The 24,465-nt window shown below is 39.7% G+C and overlaps 1 protein-coding gene across 1 annotated transcript in view; it reads right to left on the bottom strand.

The window, feature by feature from the left end:
- The window catches only part of LOC138756561 (uncharacterized), a 123,640-nt gene that overhangs the window by 5,623 nt on the left and 93,552 nt on the right, over positions 1-24,465 (bottom strand). The window contains exons 5-7 of the mRNA XM_069922999.1: positions 24,287-24,430; positions 19,282-19,425; positions 11,701-11,844 (exon numbers count right to left, since the gene is read on the bottom strand). Coding sequence (XP_069779100.1) covers positions 11,701-11,844; positions 19,282-19,425; positions 24,287-24,430 — 432 coding nt within the window. The remainder of the gene's footprint in view (positions 1-11,700; positions 11,845-19,281; positions 19,426-24,286; positions 24,431-24,465) is intronic.

Below are 24,465 nucleotides of genomic sequence, written 5' to 3'. Positions count from 1 at the left end.
AGAACAATTACAAAATAGACTGAGGGATGAAGACGTGTAACGAGAGTACAAAAGACTGAGAACTAAAAAGACACATAAGTTTTGAACTCCTGAAGAAGAGAAAGGAGTTCAAAACATCGAAAATGATCTTATGGAAAAAAAAACTATTCTCGGATCCAGAGGAAGTAAGGAAATTTGCAGAACAACTACAAAACAACCAGAGAGATGAAGATATGTAATAAGAGTAAAAATGACCACGATTTATATGTATGTGGGTAAAGAGGTATATGTGTGTATATGTATAATGTGCATACATGAATGTATCTGTATTTAGAGGAAAATATAGATAGTATAGACAAGAATTAATAAGGGAAGGAAATGGAATAGAGGGAATAAGGAAGGAACTAAAAGAGTGACCTTTGTTACATATGAAAAGTGAAATCTTTTCTGGGGGGGGCTGGGTGGGGAGGAGTTGCGGTCACTGCAAAATCAGCTGACGCTTGCGAGTGAATTCGCAAATCCAAATGGAGAGGGGAGATGTGGTTGTCCGACAAGGGATAAAGGACAACTCAGGAGGGGAAGGGGAGATTGGGGCTAAAGAAGTTTTAAATAGGAGAATAAGGAAAATGTTTGATGTTTTAGGAATGTTGTCTTATAAAGGGTTTAAAACAAGAAAACAGAAATGGATAAGGAGGAAAGGTAATGATGGAGAAACGGAAAGGGAAGATAAACAAAGTATAAAATGGCTACGTTGAACTATATGACTTTAAATATTAATGGAATACATAACCAAATTAAAAGGAAGAAACTGCTAAATTTACTGAAAAAATAAAAAATTGATATAGCATTTGTGCAAGAAGCACACTTAACTGAATTGGAGCACAAGAAATTAAAGAGAGATTGGGTAGGACACGTAACAGCAGCATCGTATAATTCAAAAGCAAGAGGAGTAGCTATATTAATTAGTAAAAATGTGCCATTTAAAATAGAAGAGGAAATAATAGATCCAGCAGGGAGATATGTAATGATAAAATGTCAGATATATTCGGAGTTTTGGAATCTACTCAATGTATATTCACCTAACGAAGAAGATCAAAAGTTTATGCAAGATATCTTTTTGAAGGTAGCAGATACGCAAGGGAACATATTAATAGGAGGGAATTTCAACCTGAATTTGGATTCAAATATGGACAAAACTGGGAAAAAAATTAACAGAAAGAACAAAGTAACCAAATTTATAATTAAATCAATGCAAGAAATGCAACTTTTGGATATATGGAGGAAACAACACCCAAAAGAAAAGGAATATTCATATTACTCGGCTAGACATAAAACATACTCAAGAATAGACCTATTTTTGTTATCATCTAGTATGCAAGATAGAGTAAGAAAAACAGAATATAAAGCTATCGGACCATTCACCCTTAATATTGACAGTAAAGTTAGAGGACATCCCTCCAAGAATGTATAGATGGAGATTAAACCCCATGTTACTTAAAAGGCAGGATTTTAGAGAATTTATTGAAAAACAAATAAAAATGTATTTTGAAATAAATACGGGATCAGTGAAAGATAAGTTTATACTATGGGATGCAATGAAAGCATTCATTAGAGGGCAAATAATAAGTTATGTAACCAAGATGAAGAAGGACTATAATCAGGAAACAGAGCAGTTGGAAAGGGAAATAGTAAATATAGAAAAAGAATTAGCAATGAAGGAAGATACAACTAAAAGAAGAGAATTGGCGGATAAAAAAATAAAATATGAAACACTACAAACATATAAGGTGGAGAAGAATATAATGACCACAAAACAGAAATATTATGAACTAGGTGAAAAAATGCACAAAATCCTAGCATGGCAGCTTAAGACAAAACAAGCTAAGAAAATGGTATTGACATCAAGGAAAAAAGACAAACAAATTACATATAATCCAAAAGAAATTAAGGAAAACTTTAGAGAATTCTATGAACAATTAGACCAAACCGAAAACGAAGGGAAAGAAGGGAAAATAGATGAATTTCTGACTAAAATTGAACTACCAAAACTACAAATAGAGGAACAAAATAAATTAACAGAGCCATTTGGAATAGTAGAAATACAAGAGATAATAAAAAAAATACCAAATAACAAGACACCAGGAGAGGATGGATTCCCAATGGAATTCTACTTCCTCCTGGAAGTAATCAACCAGATTGATAAAACACAAAGCTTACCAGATTCATGTAAAACAGCAATAATTACAGTAATACTAAAGGAAGGGAAAGATCCACTCTCACCAGCGTCATATAGACCAATATCTTTACTTAACACAGATTATAAGATAGTAGCTAAACTATTAGCAAACAGATTAGCAGAGTATGTACCGAAAATGGTAAATTTAGACCAAACTGGATTTATCGAAAAAAGACGCACAACAGACAATATTTGTAAATTTATTAACTTAATTCATGCAGTAGAAGGGAATAAAGCACCTACAGTAGCAGTTGGTTTAGACACAGAGAAGGCCTTTGACAGAGTAGAATGGAATTATTTGTTCAAAGTATTGCAAAAATTCAGTTTACCGGAGAAGTATATTAATTGGATTAAAGCATTATATAAGGGACCGTTAGCGAAAGTGACAGTAAATGGACATGTATCAAAGCAATATAACTTAAGCAGGTCAACATGGCAGGGATGCCCACTATAACCTATATTGTTTGCGTAAGCTACAGAACCACTAGCAGAATTGATAAGAATAGATAATAATATAAAAGGAATAAAAATAAAAGACAAGGAATATAAAATCAGTTTATTTGCGGATGATGTTATAGTGTACTTAACAGAACCAGAACTATCAATAAAAGAATTATATAAGAAATTGAAGGAATATGGAGAAGTGTTGGGTTACAAGATAAACGTAAATAAAAGTGAAGCAATGCCTATGAATAATGCGGATTTCTCAAAATTTAAGAAGGAATCACCATTTAGATGGCAAATGCAAGCAATAAGATACCTAGGTGTACAAATAAACAAAAATCTCGGCCAACTATATGAACTCAATTATTATCCACTAATGAAAAAATTACAGGACGATTTAGAGCATTGGAAAGATTTACCACTAACACTAATAGGAAGGATAAACTGTATTAAAATGAACATTTTTCCAAGGATATTATACTTATTTCAAGCATTGCCAATACAACTGACAGAGAAATTCTTCAAGGAGTTAAAGAAAATAATAAGGAAATTTTTATGGAGAGGGGGGAAACCGAGGATAGCACTAGATAAATTAACAGAATGGTATAAACAAGGAGGCTTACAACTGCCAAACTTTAAAAATTATTATAGAGCCGCACAATTAAGATACTTATCAGATTTTTATCAAACAAGGGAAAAGCCAGATTGGACGAGATTAGAATTAGATAAAATAGGGGAAAAGATACCTGAACACATATTATATAAATGGGATGAAAAATTGGTACAACATAGAAGTTCTCCAGTATTACATCATCTCCTCAATATTTGGAAGAAGATTCATGTAGAAAGAAATAAAACAAATTGTCAATTACCAAAACTAATATTGACGCAAAACAAGTTACTCCCTTTTACAATAGATAACCTTTCCTTTAGAGAATGGGGAAAAAAAGGGATTAAAAGAATAGAAAATTGTTTTTCAGGAAATAGATTCTTATCCTTTGAACAAATGAAAGATAAGTACAATATAACTCAAGATACAGCGCTGGCATATTACCAATTGAGATCCTACTTGAAGGATAAATTAGGAAGCAGTTTGAGTTTGCCAGAGGGAAGTAACCTTGAATATGTGATTACAGATACAATGATAATCAAAAGATTTATAACAAATATGTATATTAAACTGCAAGAAAAGGAGAATGAGGAAACAAATGGTAAAACTAAACAAAAATGGGAACAAGATTTAAATATAAAGATAAAAAAGGAAACATGGGAGAAGTTATGCTCCGGAACGATGAGAAATACAATAAACACGAGGTTACGTATGATACAATATAACTGGATACACAGACTATACATTACACCTCAAAAGTTAAATAAATGGGACCCAACAGTATCTGATAGATGTTTTCGATGTAAAAAAGAAATGGGAACAACAATTCATGCAATCTGGACATGTGAGAAAGTAAAAAAATTTTGGGAAGTTCTAAATCAGATATTAAATAAAATTACAGAAAACAATATACCAAAGAATCCAGAGATATTCCTCCTAAGTAACATAAAAAACAAAGAATTTGGAATTGATTTGGAGGATGCACAAAAAAGATTTGTTAAGATAGCTCTAGCTGAAGCAAAAAAATGTATTATGTCAACCTGGAAATTGGAAGATAATTTGAAAATACAACAATGGTATATAGAAATGAATAAATGTATTCCATTAGAAAAAATAACATATAGTTTAAGAAATAACATTGAAATATTCGAACAAATATGGGAGCCTTACATTAAATACAATAGCAAAAACCTACCGGGGACAATCATTACTTAAGTTAATGGAAGGAAAAGGAAATGAAAAGAATGGACTCAGTAGAATTTCTGGTGTATTTTTATTGAATAACAACATTGTCTGACTGGTTTAATGTATCCTAGATTGTATACCTTAAATGGACGGGAGGGGGGAGGTAGGGAGGGTGGGTTGGGAGGTGGGGTGGTGGGGGGGGGGAGAAAATGGCACTGTATATGTGTGAAAAGGAAAAAGTGTGTACCATGGTTAATGTGATTTATGATGTGAAAAATAAAAAATTTAAAAAAAAGAAATCTCTTGGTGCCTGCCACATTGACCACCGCCAGTGGGCTGATCTCGCCTCAAACCGTGCATCTTGGCGCCTCACAGTTCGGCGGGCAGCAACCTCCTTTGAAGAAGACCGCAGAGCCCACCTCACTGACAAAAGACAAAGGAGGAAAAACCCAACACCAACCCCAACCAACCAATTTTCACCTGCAACCGCTGCAACCGTGTCTGCCTGCCCCGCATCGAACTTGTCAGCCACAAACGAGCCTGCAGCTGACGTGGACTTTTACCCCCTCCATAAATCTTCGTCCGCGAAGCCAAGCCAAAGAAGATATTGTAAAACAGCGAAACAGCCAAGAAAGTAAAGCACAACTTAAATAGTTTTGGGTAAACTGAATAAATGGGACTCAACAGTATCCCAAACTCTCTTCCAATTCCAATCGCCACATGTTTGCGTTTGCGATTAGCAATTTATCTCTTAATAACTTTGGAACACACCTCAAGCAGGTGAAATCATATGTTGCTGCGTCCGGTTCGCCAATGTCAAGCAGAGAAATAATTCTCATGTAATCGAGACATGGATTATTATTAATATAGGTGGACTGAGCTGAAGAGGATATGATACATAACTGAAGGCAATTGGACAAGGCCACTGGAAAAAAAGCATTTCATGCTTTGTGTGTGTGTGTGTGTGTGTGTGTGTGTGTTATACTTATATATATATATATATATATATATATGTCTCTTTGGCTTGGCTTCGCTGACGAAGCTTTATGGAGGGGTAATGTCCACGTCAGCTGCAGGCTCGTTTGTGGCTGACAAGTCCGATGCGGGACAGGCAGGCACGGTTGCAGCGGTTGAAAGGGAAAATTGGCTGGTTGGGGTTGGGTGTTGGGTTTTTCCTCCTTTGTCTTTTGTCAGTGAGGTGGGCTCTGCGGTCTTCTTCAAAGGAGGTTGCTGCCCGCCGAACTGTGAGGCGCCAAGATGCACGGTTTGAGGCGAGATCAGCCCACTTGCGGTGGTCAATGTGGCAGGCATCAAGAGATTTCTTTAGGCAGTCCTTGTACCTCTTCTTTGGTGCACCTCTGTCTCGGTGGCCAGTGGAGAGCTCGCCATATAACACTTGGGAAGGTGAGGGGCGCAGCTCAGACGGCAAAGTTCTCCTCAGTGACAAGATCTCCATCCTCAATCGATGGTCAGATCACTTCCAATCTCTTTTCAGTACCAACCGCTTGGTCCAAGAATCCGCCCTGCTCCAGCTCCCTCAACAGCCCTTAAGGCTTGAGCTGGATGAGATCCTCACCCGGGAAGAGACATATAAGGCAATTGAACAACTGAAAAGTGGCAAAGCAGCAGGTATGGATGGAATCCCCCCAGAGGTCTGGAAGGCTGGTGGTAAAACTCTGCATGCCAAACTGCATGAGTTTTTCAAGCTCTGCTGGGACCAAGGAAAGCTGCCTCAGGACCTTCGTGATGCCATCATCATCACCTTGTACAAAAACAAAGGTGAGAAATCAGACTGCTCAAACTACAGGGGAATCACGCTGCTCTCCACTGCAGGCAAAATCTTTGCTAGGATTCTCCTAAATAGAATAATACCTAGTGTCACCGAAAATGTTCTCCCAGAATCACAGTGCGGCGCAAACAGAGGAACTACTGACATGGTCTTTGCCCTCAGACAGCTCCAAGAAAAGTGCAGAGAACAAAACAAAGGACTCTACATCATCTTTGTTGACCTCACCGTGAGTTGGAAAGGGCTTTGGCAAATACTAGAGATGCCCCCCAAAGTTCCAACTGCACAAAAACCAACAAGGTCGGGTCAGATACAGCAATGAGCTCTCTGAACCCTTCTCCATTGACAGCGGCGTGAAGCAAGGCTGCGTTCTTGCACCAACCCTCTTTTCAATCTTCTTCAGCATGATGCTGAAACAAGCCATGAAAGACCTCAACAATGAAGACGCTGTTTACATCCGGTACGCACGGATGGCAGTCTCTTCAATCTGAGGCGCCTGCAAGCTCACACCAAGACACAAGATCAACTTGTCTGTATATATGTGTATGTTTGTTTTATATGTATGTGTGTGTTTTGTGTGATTGTGTGTGAGTGTATATGTGTTTTGTTTGTGTTTGAGTGTGTGTATATATCTGTATATATTATGTGTTAGTTTTATATTTTTTTGTGTATGTGTTTATTTATGCGTTGTGTGCATATATATCTTGTGTCTTGGTGTGAGCTTGCAGGCGCCTCAGATTGAAGAGACTGCCATCCGTGCGGTACCGGATGTAAACAGCGTCTTCATTGTTGGGGTCTTTCATGGCTTGGTTCAGCATCATGCTGAAGAAGATTGAAAAGAGGGTTGGTGCGAGAACACAGCCTTGCTTCACGCCATTGTTAATGGAGAAGGGTTCAGAGAGCTCATTGCTGTATCTGACCCGACCTTGTTGGTTTTCGTGCAGTTGGATAATCATGTTGAGGAACTTTGGGGGACATCCGATGCGCTCTAGTATTTGCCAAAGCCCTTTCCTGCTCACGGTGTCGAAGGCTTTGGTGAGGTCAACAAAGGTGATGTAGAGTCCTTTGTTTTGTTCTCTGCACTTTTCTTGGAGCTGTCTGAGGGCAAAGACCATGTCAGTGGTTCCTCTGTTTGCGCGAAAGCCGCACTGTGATTCTGGGAGAATATTCTCGGCGACACTAGGTATTATTCTATTTAGTAGAATCCTAGCGAAGATTTTGCCTGCAATGGAGAGCCACGTGATTCCCCTGTAGTTTGAGCAGTCTGATTTCTCGCCTTTGTTTTTGTACAGGGTGATGATGGTGGCATCACGAAGATCCTGAGGCAGTCACACCAAGACACAAGAGAAACTTGTCCATGAACTACTCTTTGCAGACGATGCCGCTTTAGTTGCCCATTCAGAGCCAGCTCTTCAGCGCTTGACGTCCTGCTTTGCGGAAACTGCCAAAATGTTTGGCCTGGAAGTCAGCCTGAAGAAAACTGAGGTCCTCCATCAGCCAGCTCCCCACCATGACTACCAGCCCCCCCACATCTCCATCAGGCACACAAAACTCAAAACGGTCAACCAGTTTACCTATCTCGGCTGCACCATTTCATCAGATGCAAGGATCGACAATGAGATAGACAACAGACTCGCCAAGGCAAATAGCGCCTTTGGAAGACTACACAAAAGAGTCTGGAAAAACAACCAACTGAAAAACCTCACAAAGATAAGCGTATACAGAGCCGTTGTCATACCCACACTCCTGTTCGGCTCCGAATCATTGGTCCTCTACCGGCACCACCTACGGCTCCTAGAACGCTTCCACCAGCGTTGTCTCCGCTCCATCCTCAACATCCATTGGAGCGCTTACACCCCTAACGTCGAAGTACTCGAGATGGCAGAGGTCGACAGCATCGAGTCCACGCTGCTGAAGATCCAGCTGCGCTGGATGGGTCACGTCTCCAGAATGGAGGACCATCGCCTTCCCAAGATCGTGTTATATGGCGAGCTCTCCACTGGCCACCGTGACAGAGGTGCACCAAAGAAAAGGTACAAGGACTGCCTAAAGAAATCTCTTGGTGCCTGCCACATTGACCACCGCCAGTGGGCTGATAACGCCTCAAACCGTGCATCTTGGCGCCTCACAGTTTGGCGGGCAGCAACCTCCTTTGAAGAAGACCGCAGAGCCCACCTCACTGACAAAAGGCAAAGGAGGAAAAACCCAACACCCAACCCCAACCAACCAATTTTCCCTTGCAACCGCTGCAATCGTGTCTGCCTGTCCCGCATCGGACTTGTCAGCCACAAACGAGCCTGCAGCTGACGTGGACTTTTTACCCCCTCCATAAATCTTCGTCCGCGAAGCCAAGCCAAAGAAGAAGCATATATATATATTTGTGTGTGTGTGTCTGTGTCTTTGTGTTAGTTGGAACATGAACATTTTTCCAGGGACTCTTGAGTTGAAGCGACAATCACAGGCACCCCGACCCAAGGCCAATCTCTTGCTTCTCAATTTCTTCCCCCTTACGCAAAGACCCACACACACATACTCCGGACCGAAAAATATGCGAGAAATGTTCACAGCATCGAGACCCCTCCTGCACCTTGAAGCATGTAGAACATCCGTATTGGGAGGAGCGGAATAATAAAGAAGGTTTTAGTTTTGCCATCGCTGGCCTGCAATTGCCAATTGAAATTGTTGGTCCGCGGAGACCCAATAGAAAAATGTGCCTTTGGAGCACAGTGGACTTGAGTAACAAGATGGGAAATTGAAGTTCAACAAGTAAGTCCGTGGACGCTGAGGTCGAGTCCAAAACACAAACGCACTGTAGAAACTTAGCAGAGCATGGTGCATCCAAAGGAATTAAAAGGATTACCAACATTTAGTGCCTGAGCTCTTCGTCAAGGTATGGAACAAAATTTAAACAGATAAGCGTCTTAATAAAGCCGGAGGAGCTGGCGTGTAGAAGAGGAGTGGAGGGAGGAAGTGGAGGAGAAAGAACACAGGCTCACAAGTAAGATGTCATAGGTGGATAAAGGAGGGAGAGAGGAAGCGAAGGGAGGAAGGGACGGAGCACAGGCAAGGGGTCATATGTGGATACATATAGGAAGGTACAAGAGAAAACCAGTGAAATGATATCTGGGGCGGTAGCTCTCTGCATGGAGAGGGAGGGGAAGGGATCTCAATTTCTGAGATTTCTGAGTTGGAGGTAAGTAGCTGTGTAGGGAAAGAGCTAAAGTCGATGGAGCCGTCAACGGAAATTTAAAAAGTGAATGAGAAGTCAGTATGGATAATGCTCAGAGAGAATATTAGGTTCTGTTCCTCCAAACCTGTCACTCGGATCAGTTTGGTGGTGCATGAGGCCATGGACCATCGTGAGGGGCGCGGAATGATGTATGGAACATCGAAGATGAACAACTCTATACATTGAAGGAAAAATATACAATGAATGATCAAAAGACGTCAATGGTCATTGCGGGCGGCTGGGAAATCCAGCAGTCAGAATTTATTTCCATACTCTCGCGTGAAATGTAAGGCGAGGAGAGCAGGAGCTCACGCAATGAGCCAGTTGCTTCGCGGGGTCTGCAAAAGTATGAGGTGCACACACCATCTTTCAATCTATATAGGCAGATAATTCATCAAACGGAAAGTTGGATCCCAGTGGCTTTCGTTCACCTGCGCCTAAACAAAATAATCTAATGAGTTCGCCGCTTTCAGGTTGGATCGCGCATCCGAGCCCACGATAATGGTGACATTTACCTTTCGCCTACAAATCAACGTTCTGAATCACCCAAACATAGGATTTTAACATTTAAATCGGCGTAGATACTTGAAGGAAAGAAAACGAGTTAAACAAGAGAATCTTTGGACCCTGGGGTCAAGAGAAGTATAACCAAAGTTTTCGTTTGGCCTTGCGTCAGGTATAATCACAAACAGGTAGGTGGCTGACGAAGCAGATTGTTGGGTCGGAAGGAGAGAGGAAGGGGTGGGCAGGTATGGGTGGGGGGGGGGGTGGGGGGAGAACAGGAGAAAAGTTAAGGCTGGAGTGAAGCTTATGCCAGGTTCCATACTTCTGATGCGGCCGACTCGCGGTTGTGGAGACTGCGAGATAGTTTCCTTACGCGCTTTCACTGAGTCTCCAGCAAGGTACCCCCAGTGGCTACCCAATTCAATTATACAGACATTTCTTACACTGGCATGTCTGTCCGTGGCCTCATGCACTGCGGACGGAAGCCATACGCAAACTCGAGGAATTAGATCTTCTCTTTTGTCAAGGCAGTCTCCAACTAAACGGCATTCATATAGGCAGCTCCAACATCCCATTTTTTTTCTCCCAATACCTCTCTTTCGTCCAATTCGTCCAACACCATTCCTTCCCTCTGCTATCGGAGAGCTACGTTCTCTCCTCATCATGTCGCAGTTTTTTTCTCTCTTCCGTACTCCCACGTATCCAGCTATGACCTGGGTTCCTGCCTCTGCCCCTTCATCCCCCTTTCCTTTCCTGTTGCAGTGCTTTCCGGACGAATGAGAAGGTGCTTTCCTAAGGATGATTCGACCATTATATCCAATATATGGGCTAATTTAATCGGAATTTAACACATCTATACTGTTCCAGACCCCGATGTTGTTTTGGAGATGCTGGGACAATGGATTAAATTGCAAAATAAGTATTCCTAGCCTTGCTGCACATTAGGGTTAGGGTCTCCACACTCTCTCATTGACCCGCCTTGTCAGGTTTATACCACAAACCCAGGTTTTCGTGGATTTGGGCATGTTCTCCAATATTCCGACAAACTTCTGCAGGGTACTAGGAAAGTATACTGACTGGTTGCATCACTGCCTGATTTATTACCGAGAGTGTCCAGGAATGCAGAAGGTTTCAGAGAGTAGAAAACACTTACAAAGTGCATCACAGATCTCCCATCCAGGACGTGAGGCGATGTCTCAGGAAATCTGCCAACGTCATGAATGACTCCCATAACCTTGATCACATTCTGTTCCCACAGCTACATTCGGAAAAAATGATATAGTCGCCTGAAGCGCAGAACCTCCATGTTCAAGGAAAGTTTTAAATCCAATAACCATCAGGCTTAAAGTTGCCTGAGATTTCAAAATGTATGTTTGCACGATTGAAATATCACATTTTCTCTTGCATTAAATGCAACTGTTCATATTTATTTATTTACCTATTATTTTATATCTTTTATCTCTCTATCTGTGGGCATACAGTGACAATTTAACGATCATTACTGATATCGGTGTGACTTGCGTGCCTATGTGGATGTAATTAGTACGAATATAGTGTATGTGTATATTGCACCTTTACACTGAGGTAATTAGATTGATGAACGATATCATGTAATCTTGAGTATCTTAGAAATGAAATTATAAATGATATATATATATATATATATATATATATGTATATTTAAAACACATACACTAAGATAATAATAAACTTGAACTTTGACATACCGGCAGGTCCTCTACAGCTTGCATTGAGTGGCTTGGTTTAACCTGTGCATAGAGGGTGTCATTTGTGGATGACTCTGGTCTTAGTCTGGATTTGGTCACTGCATCCAGGTTAATAGTTGTATACATGACATCAGTGCCTTCCACCTTTAGGACAGGAAATACATTCATCATTATTGACACCCTCTGCGTGGGGAATAAACATTTGTGTTTTAGACATTTGATGCAAGTGTACTAGTTATAGATATCCGTATCCCTGCCTGGAGTTCGGTGACCTTAGGCATCTGTTCTGGGACCCCTCCTCATTGTGACATTTTATGAATGATCAGTTTAATGAAGTGAAAATATTAGTAGGTTTTCAGGTGACGTTAAAATCAATGTAATTATGGATATTCTTCAGGGTGGGCAGGGGTTACAAGGGACATTGATTGGATGCGGAGCTGGGTGGGAAGTGGCAGATGGAGAGTAACTCCAAAAGAATGCCAAGTATTTCACTTTTGTGGATCAAATTTGAAGGCATTTTAATGATAAAATTTCAGATATATTCAGAATTTTGGAATTTACTCAATGTATACGCACCTAATGAAGAAGATCAAAAATTTATGCAAGATACCTTTTTGAAGATCGCAGATACGCAAGGGAATATACTAATAGGAGGGGATTTTAACCTTAATTTGGACCTCAAACATGGTTAAAACTGAAAAAAAAGACTAACAGAAAGAACAAAGTAACCAAATTTATAATTAAATGGATGCAGGAAATGCAACTTTTGGATATATGGAGGAAACAACGCCCAAAGGAAAAGGAATATTCATATTATTCGGGTAGACATAAAACATACTCAAGGATAGACCTATTCCTGTTATCAGCCCACATTCAAGGAAGAGTTAAGAAAATGGATTATAAAGCTAGATTGTTATCGGATCACTCACCCCTGTTATTGGCAATAGAACTAGAGGACATCCCACCAAGAATGTTTTGATGGATATTAAACTCCATGCTACTTAAAAGACAGGATTTTAGAGAATTCATTGAGGGACAAATTAAAATGTACTTTGAAATAAATACAGAATCAGTGAAAAATAAATTTATACTATGGGACACAATGAAAATGTTCGTCAGAGGACAGATAATAAGTTATGTAACTAAGATGAAGGACCACAATTGAGAAATAGAACAGTTGGAAAGGGAAATAACAAATACAGAAAAATAATTAGCAATAAAGGAAGATACAACTAAAAGAAGAGAATTGGCAGACAAAAAAAAAATATGTAACACTACAAACATATAAGGTGGAGAAGAACATAATGAAGACAAAACAGAAGTATTATGAGCTAGGAGAAAAAATGCACAAAATACTAGCGTGGTAGCTTAAGACAGAACAAACTAAAAGAATGGTATTGGCATCAAGGAAAAAGGACAAACAAATTACATGTTACCCAACAGAGATCAACTAAAACTTCAGGGAATTCTACGAGCAACTATATCAAACTGAAAACGAAGGGAAAGAAGACAAAATAGATGAATTTCTAACTAAAATTGAACTTCTGAAATTGCAAACAGAGGAGCAAAATTAATTAATAAAACCATTTGAAATAGAAGAAATACAGGAAATATTAAAAAAAACTGCCGAACAATAAAACGCCGGGAGAGGATGGACTCCCAATAGAATTCTATAAAACATTTAAAGACATTAATTCCTCCTCTTCTGGAAGTAATGAACCGGATTGAAAAAACACAAAACATACCAGATTCATGCAAAACAGCAATAATTACAGTAATACCAAAGACGGGGAAAGATCCACTAACACCAGCATCATATAGACCAATATCTCTACTTAACACAGATTATAAGATAATAGCTAAACTATTAGCAAACAGATTGGCCAACTGTGTACCAAAAATAGTAAAACTAGACCAAATTGGATTTATTAAAAAAAGATGAACAACAGACAATATCTGTAAATTCATTAACTTAATCCATGCAGTACAAGGAAACAAAACTCCAACAATAGCGGTTGCTTTAGACGCAGAGAAAGCCTTTGACAGAGTAGAATGGAATTATTTATTCAAAGTACTACAAAAATTCAACCTACCAGAGAAATATATTAATTGGATTAAAGCATTATATAAGGGACCATTGGTGAAAGTGACAATAAATGTAACTGTAAATCAAACCAATTTTAATTAAGCAGATCAACAAGGCAGGGATGTCCACTATCTCCCTCACTGTTCGTGTTAGCGATAGAACCACTAGCAGAACTGATAAGAACAGAAAATAAAATAAGAGGGATAAAAATAAAAGAGAAGGAATATAAAATCAGTCTATTTGCAGATGACGTTATAACATACTTAACAGAACCAGAAATATCAATAAAAAAATTACATAAGAAATTGAAGGAATATGGAGAAGTATTGGGGTACAAGATCAACGCAAGTTGATCAATGAAAGTGAAGCAATGCCAATGAATAATGCATTTCAATCATTACCAATTCACCTAACAGAGAAATTCTTCAAGAAGCCAAAGAAAATAATAAGGAAATTCTTATGGAAAGGGGGGAAACCGAGGATAGCACTAGACAAATTAACAGAATGGTACAAACAAGGAGGCTTACAACTACCAAACTTTAAGAATTATTATAGAGCAGCACAATTAAGATACCTATCAGATTTTTATTTAACAAGGGAAAAACCAGATTGGACCAGATTAGAGCTAGATAAAATAGGGGAGAAGATACCTGAACATATACTATATAACTGGGATGAAAAATTGGTGCAATTCACCAGTATTGCACCATCTGCTTAACATTTGGAAGAAGATTCACGAAGAAAGGAATAAAATAAATTATCAACTACCAAAATTAATATTGACACAAAATCAACTAATCCCTTTCACAATAAATAACCTTTCCTTCAGAGAATGGGAGAGAAAAGGGATCAAAAGAATAGAAAATTGTTTTTTGGGAAATAAATTATTATCTTTTGAACAAATGAAGGACAAATATAATATAACTCACGATACAAGGTTTGCATACCACCAACTGAAAACCTACTTGAAGGACAAATTGGGAAACAGTCTGAGGTTACCGGAAGGAAGCAATTTTGAATATGTGATTACAGACACAATGATAATTAAAAAATTTATAACAAACATGTAGATCAAACTGCAAGAAAAGGAGAAAGAGGAAACAAACTGTAAACCTAAACAAAAATGGAAACAAGATCTAAACATAAAGATAAAGAATGAAACATGGGAAAAGCTATGCTGTTGTTAGTGGAACTATGAGAAATACAATAAACACGAGATTATGCACGATACAATATAATTGGTTACACAGGCTATACATTACACCCCAAAAGTTAAATAAATGGGACCCAACAGTATCAGACAGATGTTTTCGCTGTAAGAAGGAAATGGGAACAACAGTACATGCAATTTGGGCATGTGAGAAAGTGAAATAATTTTGGGAAGATCTAAACCAGATATTAAATAAAATCACAAAAAGCAATATACCAAAAAACCCAAAGATCTTCCTCCTAAGTAATATAAAAAATAAAGAATTTGGACTCGATTTGGATGGAGCACAAAAAAGATTTGTTATGATAGCCCTAGCTGTAGCAAAAAAATGTATTATGTCAACCTGGAAATTAGAAAATAACTTGAGAATACAACAATGGTACATAGAAATGAATAAATGTATTCCATTGGAAAAAGTAACATATAATTTAAGAAATAACATTACAATATTCAAAAGAATATGGGAGCCATACATGAAATACAATAGAGAAATCCTACCATGCACTTCCACCACCTAAAATGACAGAAGGAGAAGACAACGAAAAGAACTGACTCAGTAAAATTTCTTGTTTATTTTTATTAAGAGACAACATTGTTTAATGGGTTTAATGTATCTTATAGATTGAACTTTGAATAAATGGGAAAGGGGGGGGGTGAGGGAGGGAGGGAAGGGAGGGGGAAAAAGGGGAGAAAAGAGGAAAATGTCTGTATGTATTTTGGTCAATATGGTTTATAGTGTGAAAAATAAAAAATTAAAAAAAAACCACAAAAAAAAATTTAATAGCAGAATTCAATGTTAATGGGAGGACTCCAGCAGTGTGGATGGATTGATAGATCTTGTGGTAATCGTCCACAAAACATACAAAGGATATGAATGAGTTGACAGTATTGTTAAGCAGGCGCATGGTGTGTTCACCAGCACTAACTGTGGTATCCAATTAGTGAGCAGTGAAATAAATAAGTGTTGACTCGTATTCCACTTGGAATATTGTGTTCAATTCTCGTCACTGCTCAAATGGAAGCCATAGAGAGGCTGAACAAGTTATTAATAAAGATGTTGCTTGGATTGGATAGCACACCACATGAGGATAAGTTAGTTAACTTGGTCCTTCATTTTTAGGGTGATGGAGGATGAGTAGTGACTTGATCGAGGTGTGAAGGATGATGAGAGGCGTTAATCAAGTGGGGGGCAAAGGCTTTTTATCCCAGGAATGAAAGGGCTGACACAGTAGTGCATAGTTTTAATGTGTTTTGGAGTAAATACGGGGATGGGAGTTATAAGAGTTAGGTTTTACGCACAGAGAGTGGTCGATTTATGGAATGCGATGCTGGCAATGGTGGAGGAAACTTGTGAAATCACATCTTTTTAGAGAGTAGGAGATAATACATGGAATGCAGAAAAATATATGGTCAAGTAACTGGAAAATTCCTGGCAGATTTTAGCGGGTTGGGTATTAGGTCGGCACAACATTGCGGGGAGAGGGCAAATGAGGGGTAATTCTCTGATGGAAAGAAGGTAGAGGAGTGGTGAGATGAGGGTAAAGAGACAAAAAGAGGGAAAAAGATGCTGGGGAGGCTTTAAAGAAATTTGAGGTCGATGTTAATGCTGTCTGCTTGGAGAGTTGAATAATGGTGTATCAAGAGTTTGAGGGTTCCTTTGTTCTCAATTAATAATAAACCAGGATAATATTAATTGAAATTCCCTCTGTCTGACAAAGAATCACTGTTGGTATTTCCTGACTATTTAGAAGTAAGAGAGAGAGAGAGAGGGGGAACAAAAGCGAATCCCTTCAGCATCACTGGGTGGCCGTGCATTCACCTACAGAGTCCCTACAGTTGCACATCCGCAACCCGAGCTCAATATCCAAAACCCCGACACAATCTAGAAGCCTTCAGGGCTTAAGACCCTGCAATGGCCCATATTGCTCTCAGCAATCTCTTGAATCCTGGTTCCAATATCTATTTACCATGAGATAGTCTTCAGCAGCCCGCATCTCACAGCACCTGCGGGACTCCCGACCACAGGTTGTGTGGGTCCTCAACCACTGAGGCCCTCTATGGTCCGCTGCCTCAGTCACTTTCCCTCTCGGGTACATCAGCGACTGAAACCATCGTTGATCCACTGCTGTGATTATCTTTCCTCTGATTTCAACAGGAGTTGGGGGGGGGGGGGGGGGGTTCTCACGTTTTGTGCCCAACGTCGAGCCACTGCTCCCAATGAATATGGCACCTACTGACCGCAAGAGGGATAGATGAGGCTGAATTTGTCAGGTGTGCACATGAAGGATTCCTTACACAGTATATGGACTAGCCGTCCAGAGGAGAGGCCATACTGGATCTAGTTCTGGGGAATTAACCTGGCCAGGTGGTGGACTTCAAGGTGGGGAAGCATTTTGGTGAGAGTGAATAGAACTCCTCTAGCTTCAACTAAGCTATGGATAAAATCATAAACAGTAAAACTGGGAAAGTGCTGAATGGGGCTGGAAACATTATTAAGGAATGAAACAGGAACTATCACCATATAACAATTACAGCCAATAGAAGAATTAGAGGCCAGTTTGACCCTTCTCCTCCATGCTGAATGCCTTATCCTTGCTATCCACAAAACCAACAATCTTAGAATCACACACACATACGTACTGATCCAATTTACCACAGTATCATCCAGATCATTAATATGTATAGAACAACAATGGACCCAGTTCCGATTCCTGAGGCACTCCACTAGTCACCGGCCTCCAAATTGACAAACCAGTTTCCAACACTCTCTGGCAACCATTTTTCAATCTATTTCACTTCTTCAACGTTAAAACCTAATGATTGAACCTTCCTAACTAACCTCTTCTGCGGAACCTTGTCAAAAGCCTTACTAAGTTCATTTAGACAACATCCAGTGACTATCCAATGGAGATAGCAGCTAAAAAAAAATAAAAACCTACAATGGTCAACAGAGAAGAAACAAGGAAAATGATAGAAGATAAGGAAGTAGGCCTTATCTACACAGTGGATCCAGGAGTTGTTACGAAGAAGGTAACCTGATCTGCGTGTTCTGCAAACAAAAACCTTTGAGGAAGAGTCGCGCAGGGCGGGCTTCAACAGTGGCTCACAGAGTCACAAAAGGAAATGTTATTGCACGTGCTCTAAGAGCCGGACGTGCGTGGAACTCATTTTAAACAGGCCACTGAAGAAGGAGGACGTCAAGAACAGGCCGTTTCAAATATAATACAAGTTAATTTGGTTTGGAAATAATTGTTAGAAAAGAGTCTCTATCAAGTGAAGAACTGGATTCAGAAATATGAGAAGAAGCAACAAAAATAGAAGAAAGAGAAGGGAAACCTTATACTCAAATAATGGATATACAATATTTTGATAGGGAATTCGAACTGACGTCCAAAATTAAAGTTTACAGAAATTGTGTATTAGAAACTATTTGTGGAGAATGTAACGATGGACATGGAAAAATATAGAAGATGTGGAGAAAGAGTAAAAGTGTGGAAGCAGAGATGTCTGTTTTGAAAGAAAAAACCCATTATGAATAAATATGTTACTAAGTCACAAGAAATACTAGCTCAGAAAATTAATGGTTTAGGAAATGTTAGTAGACGCAAAACAATAAAAAGAGTAGGTTTGAACAAGTGCGATGAGGGTACAGATATCAAAGAATTTGTCAAACAATGGATCCCACAATTCTTAGGAGCTGAGGATTTTTAAGACAGTGTTGAAATTGAAGGAGTTGTGACACCAAAGCCTCCAAAAAATTAAAAACCACGATCTATTTTGATCAATTTGCGGGGCGCTATCCAGTAAGAGAAAGAAATATTAGATTTGGTTGCTAGACAAGCCAGGGAAAGAAAAGGACCACTGGAATATAATGGAAGTAAAATATATATTTTTTATCTGGGCATAATTTTTGAACTACTAGAAAAAGAAAGAATTTAATTCAACAGAAAAAAGACTATGGAAGAAGGGCTACAATTTTATATTACGTTATCAAGCCACTTTGAAAATGTTTATTCCTGGAAGACAAAACAAATTTTTCATTGAACTTGCGAAAGCGAAACAATTTGCTGAACTGTGGCCAGAAAATCACAAGAAAAAGTAGAATTAATGTTGGTTAGCCCGATTGAAATATCACATTTCCTCTTGCATTAAATGCAACTGTTAATATTTACACACACACACACACACACACACACACACACACACACACACACACACACACACACACACACACACACACACACACACTCATAAATATATATAATAAACCTGAACTTGAACATACCTGACAGTTCTCTACAGCTTGCATTGACTGGCTTGGTTTAACCTGTGCATAGAGGCTTTCATTTGTGGGTGACTCTGGTCTCGGTCCGGATTTGGTCGCTGCATCCATGTTAATATTTGTAGACATGACATCAGTGCCTTCCACCTTTAGGACAGGAAATACATTTATTATTATTGTCACCTTCCACATGGGGAATAAACTTTGTGTTTTAGACATTTAATGCAAGTGTTATTAAATGTGCAGTGCAGAAAAACCGCTGGGGAATCAGATGAAGTCACGCAGAATCCATTGGAAATAAATCAACTTTTCGCAAGGCTTCAGGACTAAGCACGCAAATGCTTGAATAAAAGCGAGCCTTATAATCAATTCCCATGGAAAAGTACAAAGTTTTCATTTTGTGCATGCCTCTCATAGCTTTTTAAAATGTCTTATGATTAACCCTCAGACTCCTAACGGTCCGGGGAATAAAGGCCTATCTGACCCAACATCTCCCTCAACCCAGGAACATCCTGCCGACTCTCCTGTGCACCCCATACCAATTTCATGATGTTCTTCCTCGTACTGGGCAACCAGAAATGCATACAGTGTTGCAGGTGCGGTCTCACCAATACCTCACACAGCATAAGCACAGTTTATGGACTCAACGCTGCACCGAATTAAGGCCAGCATCTCAAATACTCTCTTCACCACTTTATCCATTCAATAAACTCGGCATCCACACTGCATGTACTCGCTTTTCTACAATATTCTCCAGGGCTTTACTATTCATTTAATCAGTCTTGCCCTAGTTTGATTTAGCGAAGTGTAACACCTCAGTCTTGTCATAATTAAAATCCATTTGTCACTCCATGGCCCCTTTTTCGCTACTTATATCGATCCTGTTGGAAGCGTTGACCGTCTTCAATGTGCACTACGTCTCCGCTTCGGGTTGAAATCCGCAAAGTAATTAATCAAGGTATCTAGATTGAAGTCGTGTAGTGTTAATTTTACATACAAACTGCACTGGACCCTGAAATGACCCCCGTGAGACACCACTAGACACAGATGTGAATCTGGAGAAATAATATCCCTCCACTACTTCACTCTTTCTACTTCCATGAAACCAGTTTTCAATCCAATGGATCCCATGTGATGTAAATTTGCAGACTAACTTGCAAGACAGGAATTTGTCATCAGCTTTATGAAATTATACACATATCACAACTAATACCCTGCCTTTATCATACATTTTCATAACACTTATTTTCATGAGACGTGATTTCCTATGCACGAATCCACACAAGCTTCCACTCACAATCCCTGACTATCTAAATGTCAGTTGAACTTGATGCTCAACACCATCTCCAGTTTTCCAACTGGATGTCGGGTTCGCCTGCTTTTCTTTTTTTTTTAAATTTTTTATTTTTCACACCATAAATCACATTAGCCATGATATACACTTTTTCTTTTTCACACATATACAGTGACTTTTTCTCCCCCCCCACTCCCTCCTCCCAAGCCACCCCTCCACCCCCCCCCTCTCATCCATTTTAGGTATACAATCTTGGTTGCATTAAACCAGTCAGACAATGTTGTCATTCAACAAAAATACACCAGAAATTCTACTGAGTCCATTCTTTTCTTTCCTTCTCCTTCCATCAACTTAGGTAATGTTTGTCCCCAGTAGGTTTTCGCTATTGTATTTAATGTAAGGCTCCCATATTTGTTCGAATATTTCAATATTATTTCTTAAACTATATGTTATTTTTTCTAATGGAATACATTTATTCATTTCTATATACCATTGTTGTATTTTCAAATTATCTTCCAATTTCCAGGTTGACATAATACATTTTTTTGGGGTTCGCCTGCCTTTCGATGCCTGCCTTGTTTTCCTTGACTGTTTCAATTAATATCAATACATTCGCCTCCTATATTCTTCTGAGAATTTATCCCAGGATGATGTCCAAAAGAAAAATCTCAGCAAGGTCTTTATTTTTCCTTTGGAGTTCCACAATACGTCAGGAAGTCAGCAGGCATGGAATCCAAGAAGGCCTGGTGGATAGAGAATTGGCCTGCCGACAAGAGGCATACTAGTTGTAGATATCCGTATCCCTGCCTGGAGTTCGGTGCCGTAGGCATCTGTTCTGGGACCCCTCCTCATTGTGACATTTTATGAATGATCAGTATAATGAAGTGAAAGTGTTACTAGGTTTTCAGGTGACGTTTAACTCAATGTAATTATGGATATACTTCAGGGTGAGCAGGGGTTACAAGGGACATTAATTGGATGTGGAGCTGGGTAGCGAAGTGGCAGATGGAGAGTAATTCCAAAAATTGCCAAGTATTTCACTTTTGTGGATCAAATTTGAAGGCAGATTTCAATGTTAATGTGGATGGATTGATAGATCTTGTGGTAATCGTCCACAAAACATACAAAGGTTATGAATGAGTTGACAGTATTGTTAAGCAGGCGAATGGTGCGTTCTCCAGCACTAACCGTGGGATCCAATTAATGAGCAGTGAAATATATAAGTGTTTACTTGTATTCCACTTGGAATATTGTGTTCAGTTCTCGTCACTGCTCAATTGGAAGCCATAGAGAGGCTGAACAGGTTATTAATAAAGATGACAGCACACCACATGAGGATTTTTAGGGCAATGGAGGATGAGTGGTGACTTGATCGAGGTGTGAAGGATGATGAGAGGCGTTAATCAAGTGGGGGGGCAAAAGCTTTTTATCCCAGGAATGGAAGGGCTGACACAGTAGTGCATAGTTTTAATGTGTTTTGGAGTAAATACGGGGATGGGGGTTATAAAAGTTAGGTTTTACACACAGAGAGTGGTCGATTTATGGAATGCGATGCTGGCAACGGTGGAAGAAACTTGTGAAATCGCATCTTTTTTAAGAGTATTAGATGGTACATGGAATGCAGAAAAATATATGGTCAAGTAACTGGAAAATTCCTGGCAGAGTTTAACGGGTTGGGTATTAGGTCGGCACAACATTGCGGACAGAGGGCAAATGAAGGGTAATTCTCTGATGGAAGGAAGGTAGAGGAGTGGTGAGATGAGGGTAAAGAGACAAAAAGAAGGAAAAAGAGGCTGGGGAGGGTTTAACGAAATTTGAGGTCGACGTTAATACTGTCTGTTTGGAGAGTTGAATAATGGTGTATCAAGAGTTTGAGGGTTCCTTTGTTCTCAATTAATAATAAAACAAGATAATATTAATTGAAATTCCCTCTGTCTGACAAAGAATTGCTGTTGGTATTTCCCCACTGTTTAGAAGTAAGAGAGAGAGAGATAGAGAGAGAGAGAGAGAGAGAGAGAGAGAGAGAGAGAGAGAGAGAGAGAGAGAGAGAGAGAGAGGGAGAGAGAGAGAGAGAGAGAGAGAGACAGAAAGAGAGACAGAGAGAGAGAGAGAGAGAGAGAGAGAGAGAGAGAGAGAGAGAGGATCAAAAGCAATCCCTTCAGCATCAATGGGTGACTGTGGATTCACCTACAGAGCCCCTGAAGTCGCACGTCCACAACCCAAGCTCAATATCCAAACCCTGAAACGATCAAGAAACCTTCAGGGCCCAAGACCCTGCTCTCAGCAATCTCTGGAATCCTGGTTCGAATATCTATTTACCATGAGCTAGTCTTCAGCAGCCCGCAGCTCATGACACCCGCGGGACCCCTGACCACAGGTCGCCCGCATCCTGAGTGGGTCCTCAACCATTGAGGCCCTCTATGGTCCGCTGCCTCAGTCACTTTCCCTCTCGGGTACATCAGCGACTGAATCCATAGTTGATCCTCTGCTGTGATTATCTTTCCTCTGATTCTCCTTTTCAACTGGAGGGGGGTGTACTCACGTTTTGTGCCCTATGTCGAGCAACTGCTCCCAATGAATATGGCACCTACTGTCTGGAAGAGGGTTAGATGGGGCTGAAATTGTCCGGTGTGCACATGAAGGATTCCTGACACAATTTGTGGACTAGCTCACCATAGGAGAGGCCAGACTGGATCTAGTTCTGGGGAATTAACTTGGCCAGGTGGTGGACTTCAAGGTGGGGAAGCATTTTGGTGAGAGTGAATAGAACTCCTCTAGCTTCAACTAAGCTATGGATAAAATCATAAACAGTAAAACTGGGAAAGTGCTTAACGGGGCTGGAAACATTATTTAAGGGTTGAAGCAGGAACTATAACCATATAACAATTACAGCCAATAGAAGAATTAGAGGCCAGTTTGACCCTTCTCCTCCATGCTGAATGCATTATCCCACATAGTCCGAATGACCAACACCCGCCACATAACCTATCCAACCTTTCCTAAAATATTGCAATCGAGCCCACATCTTCCACTTTGGCTGGAAGTGCATTCCACATTTCTAATACCCTCTGAATGAATAAATCAGTCCTCATGATTCCCCTATACTTTTCCCTCTTCAATTTCAATCCATGCCCTCTTGTTTGAATCTCCCAAACTCTCAAAGAATAAAACCTATCCACATTGGCTCTATTTGTCCTCCTCATAAATTTAAATACCTCCATCAAATCACTCCTCAATCTTCTACACTCCAGAAGTAAAGTCCTATCCTGTTTAATCATTTCCTGTAACTCAAACCCTGAAACACAGTCAACATCCTTGTAAATATTCTCTGCACTCTCTCCACTTTGTTGATGTCCTTCCTATAAGGCAGCGACCAAAACTGCACATAACAGTTGCCTTGTGCAACGTTAATATGACATTCCAATGACTGTACTCAATATTCCGATTTATGAAGGCCAAAATACCAAAGGCTTTCTTCACCACCCGAGCTACACATGACTCCACCTTCAGGGAATTATGTCCCAGAATTCCTAAATCCATTTATTCTACTGCACGATTGAAATATCACATTTCTTCTTGCATTAAATGCACACACACACACACACACACACACACACACACACACACACACACACACACACACACACACACACACACACACACACACACACACACATATATGAATATATGTAATAAACCTGAACTTGAACATACCTGCAGGTCCTCTACAGCTTGCATTGACTGGCTTGGTTTAACCTGTGCATACAGCCTTTCATTTGTGGCTGACTCTGGTCTCGGTCCGGATTTGGTCATTGCATCCATGTTAATAGTTGTATACATGACATCAGTGCCTTCCGCCTTTAGGACAGGAAATACATTCATTATTATTGTCA

The sequence above is a fragment of the Narcine bancroftii genome, chromosome 3, assembly GCF_036971445.1.
Source record: "Narcine bancroftii isolate sNarBan1 chromosome 3, sNarBan1.hap1, whole genome shotgun sequence".
Classification (NCBI taxonomy): domain Eukaryota; kingdom Metazoa; phylum Chordata; class Chondrichthyes; order Torpediniformes; family Narcinidae; genus Narcine; species Narcine bancroftii.
This window is presented reverse-complemented; position numbering and strand designations above follow the sequence as displayed.